This window comes from Nanorana parkeri, unplaced genomic scaffold (assembly GCF_000935625.1).
Source record: "Nanorana parkeri isolate BGI_ZX_2015 unplaced genomic scaffold, ASM93562v1 scaffold393, whole genome shotgun sequence".
In the NCBI taxonomy this organism is placed as follows: domain Eukaryota; kingdom Metazoa; phylum Chordata; class Amphibia; order Anura; family Dicroglossidae; genus Nanorana; species Nanorana parkeri.
The window spans coordinates 451,850-455,165 of record NW_017306661.1 but is presented as its reverse complement, the minus strand read 5'-3'; the positions used below and the strand labels follow the sequence as shown (position 1 = coordinate 455,165).

At 40.5% G+C, this 3,316-nt stretch overlaps 1 protein-coding gene across 1 annotated transcript in view; it reads right to left on the bottom strand.

Moving 5' to 3' along the window:
- TCERG1L (transcription elongation regulator 1 like) overlaps positions 1 to 3,316 on the bottom strand; it is a 142,852-nt gene that overhangs the window by 14,613 nt on the left and 124,923 nt on the right. Inside the window, exon 9 of the mRNA XM_018559413.1 lies at positions 3,235 to 3,304. Coding sequence (XP_018414915.1) covers positions 3,235 to 3,304 — 70 coding nt within the window. The remainder of the gene's footprint in view (positions 1 to 3,234; positions 3,305 to 3,316) is intronic.

Below are 3,316 nucleotides of genomic sequence, written 5' to 3'. Positions count from 1 at the left end.
ATTTTGACCAGGACAGGAAGGTACAGGAAGGTACAGACAGAAATAAAAACACAGAGATTCTAAACCTTTCCCATCTAGAAATATGTTTTTGTCCTCATTGGAGAAAGTTCCCAACACTTAAATGGGCATGTTTTGCAAGCAGCAAATGTGTTTCAGCATGCCATATTTGGTAGGTACTACTTACTAGACATGTGTGATTCGTTTCGTTCCGAATTAAAATTTGTACGAATGTTCCAAAATTTGGACATTCAGGGGTTGATTTACTAACCTTATAAACATGCCACGAACAAGTATACACCTCTGTAGTGTGTTCCCTCCCAGCATGATCTATTGGTGGAATCTAGACACCTTTGTAGTGTGTACACACCCAGCAGGTGTGTTGTGCAAAGCCCTGCGTGATTTGCAAGGTGATGTTGTGTAAATTAGCTCTACATTGTGTTGCTTGCGTTGATGAATGCAGGAATGTAAATGCATGAGCTAACCATTTTTGTCTAAACTGTGAAGCAGCATTATATATGCATCATGTGCATGATTTTTCCATATACGGCATTAGTGGAAATATGCTTTTAGAGACTTTTTGGTTGATAAATACATTTTGCTGTGTAAAAATCACACGCACCTAGTGCGTGCGTGTGTTTAGGTTAGTAAATCACCCCCTCAGTGTCAGGAACCGCATCTGAACCCAGGGCCTCTGCTGTAGCTGACAGTGGTTCTACCTGCTGAGCTACCTTAGAACCTTGGATAGCTCCGTGCCTGATCTCTTGTGTAATCCTCAGGTAAACCTAGCTTCTGCTGAACTCTGAACTCCTTGCTCCTCCCTTGAACTTCCCTTGAACTTCCTATTTAAGCCATGCCACAGCACTTCCTGTTTGCCAGATTATTGTGCTCCTGCCAATATCTTGCTTCCTGCTCCTCCTGTGATACAATCCGCTCATACGGCTACCAGTGTACCGACCTTTGGCTGCAGATTCACTGACTACTCTCATCGTCTTCCACTTCATACCTGATACCTTTGGCTACTGACCTTGGTTTGATCTCTGACTACATTTCTGCCTTCTCCTATACTACTACCATCTGCTTGTGTGCCGAACTCGGACTGTTTGACTACAACTGTTCCTGCTGTTGCAGCTACTGGACTCGGAGCCTGATCCATATCATGATATTCAGACACATCCGAATGTCCGAATTCCAATGCATCCGAATGTGTCCGAATCCGAATTTCCGTTTCCAAATTTCCAAATTGCATTCGGGAGCTCCCGAATGCCATTTGGGCCTGGGAGCTTCAGCTTTATTTTTATGTATACAGTATATGGCTCCCAATGTTGCTGCAACGAATATTCATTAGTACTACAGAATACTAATTACATATAAATACATAGATATAGATAGATATAGATACAAATACTAAAGCTGATGCTCCAAGACCTGAATGGGGTCTGAATTTCCGAATAGCATTTGTGAGCTCTCGAATGCCATTCAGGTCTGGAAGACTCAGCTTTAATATTATTTATGTATATGTCTCCCATACCTGTATTGCTTTCTGGAGCTCCCGAAATTCGGACTCCCGAATGCCATTTGGGTCTCGGAGCTCCAGCTTTAGTATTAATATCTGTATATAGTTTTCTGTGGTAGTTGCAACGAATATCCGTTCGTAAACTCATCCGAAACTAACAAAAATCGGATTTCGTCCGAATCCAAAACCGCGATCCGAAGTGAATTTCGGACCCGAATCCCAAAATAACGAAAAATCTGAACCAAACTGAATTTTTCTGCAGCTTACATATCTACCACTTGCCAAATGCTACATGCCGGTTTTTTTTCCTTAATTCTCTATTTTTAATTTATATCGCAATTATGTTTCAATAAAATGTATATAACAAAGGATAAAAAAAACACAGTGCAAATAAAATAGTAAAGACAAACACAATATAGAACACAATAAAGATGACAAGAAACCCAAGGCAGAGCTCACATTTTCCCGGACAGGGGGCAAAGATACAATGGGCTATTCAATGGACATATAGATAAAAATCTTACATGGAAGTCCATTTCCCAAGTACCAGATAAGCATATCTTCTATATACTGTAAACCACAAAAAAATTCCGTTAGTGGGAGGGGGTGTCTTCCCAAGGACATGGAGTAGGGGGGTCTGAAGAAGTAAACCCAATAACATATGTGGCCCTGAATTGTAGTATCAGAGTACAAGAGCAGAAAAGCAAGTAGATAATTATAGCACAGGAAAGTCAACAGGAACAGGGGAACGCATGGAAAAAAAAGGGGGGATGGAAGACAGCGGGAGAAAAATCTGAAGGTGATCTAAGATCTCAGTTAGCATTTAGACAGTGGGGTTGATTTACTAACCTTTTAAACACACCACGAACGTGTATACACCTCTGTAGTGTGTTCCCTCCCAGCATGATCTATGGGAGGAATCGAAACACCTTTGTAGTGTGTACACACCCAGCAGGTGTGTTGTTCAAAGCCCTGCAATGAATTGCAAGGTAATGTGGTGTAAATTAGCTCTATGTTATGTTGCTTGCGTTGATGAATGCAGGAATGTAAATGCATGAGCTAACCATTTTTGTCTAAACTGTGAAGCAGCATTATATATGCATCATGTGCATGATTTTTCCATATATGGCATTAGTGGAAATATGCTTTTAGAGACTTTTTGGTTGATAAATACGTTTTGCTGTGTGAAAATCACACACACCTGGTGTGTGTGTGTGTTTAGGTTAGTAAATCAACCCCAGTATGTTATATGACATGCTGAGTTAAATTCATCTTACCGAGACCATGGCAATGTATATGTACCTGAGTGACCGCCATGTAAATTTGAAGGGAAGGCGGTTGGGGAGTGGTAAAAATGAAGGTCCATCATATGTTTTTACTGCCCCTTTGCTGCCCTTGTGAACTTAGCCTAACAGATAAAGTGTTGTCACCCACCTGGCTTTAGTAAATGTGTGAATCACAAAAGGGGCTGGATAGAATCAGAAATATTATGACAGTTATAAGATTCCACATTATGCTTTTGACGCTTTTTCAAACGTCTGACTCCAGTTCAGCCAATAAGAGTTAAACATCCAGTCATCTCTCTCTAGTACAATTAATCTGATTGGCTGCTATGTGTTAGTACACTGTAGCACATCATCACTGTATACTGAGCTGTCTTATGGAACAGGCTTAATATTAGGAGGAATGGATGGTAAAGCTGACACTGATTCTCTACTCACTTATTTCTCTTAATCTTGGAGCTATGTTCGTCATTGAGATCTTCTGGGATAAGTCCATCTTTTTTAGTAGCTGTTAGAAAAA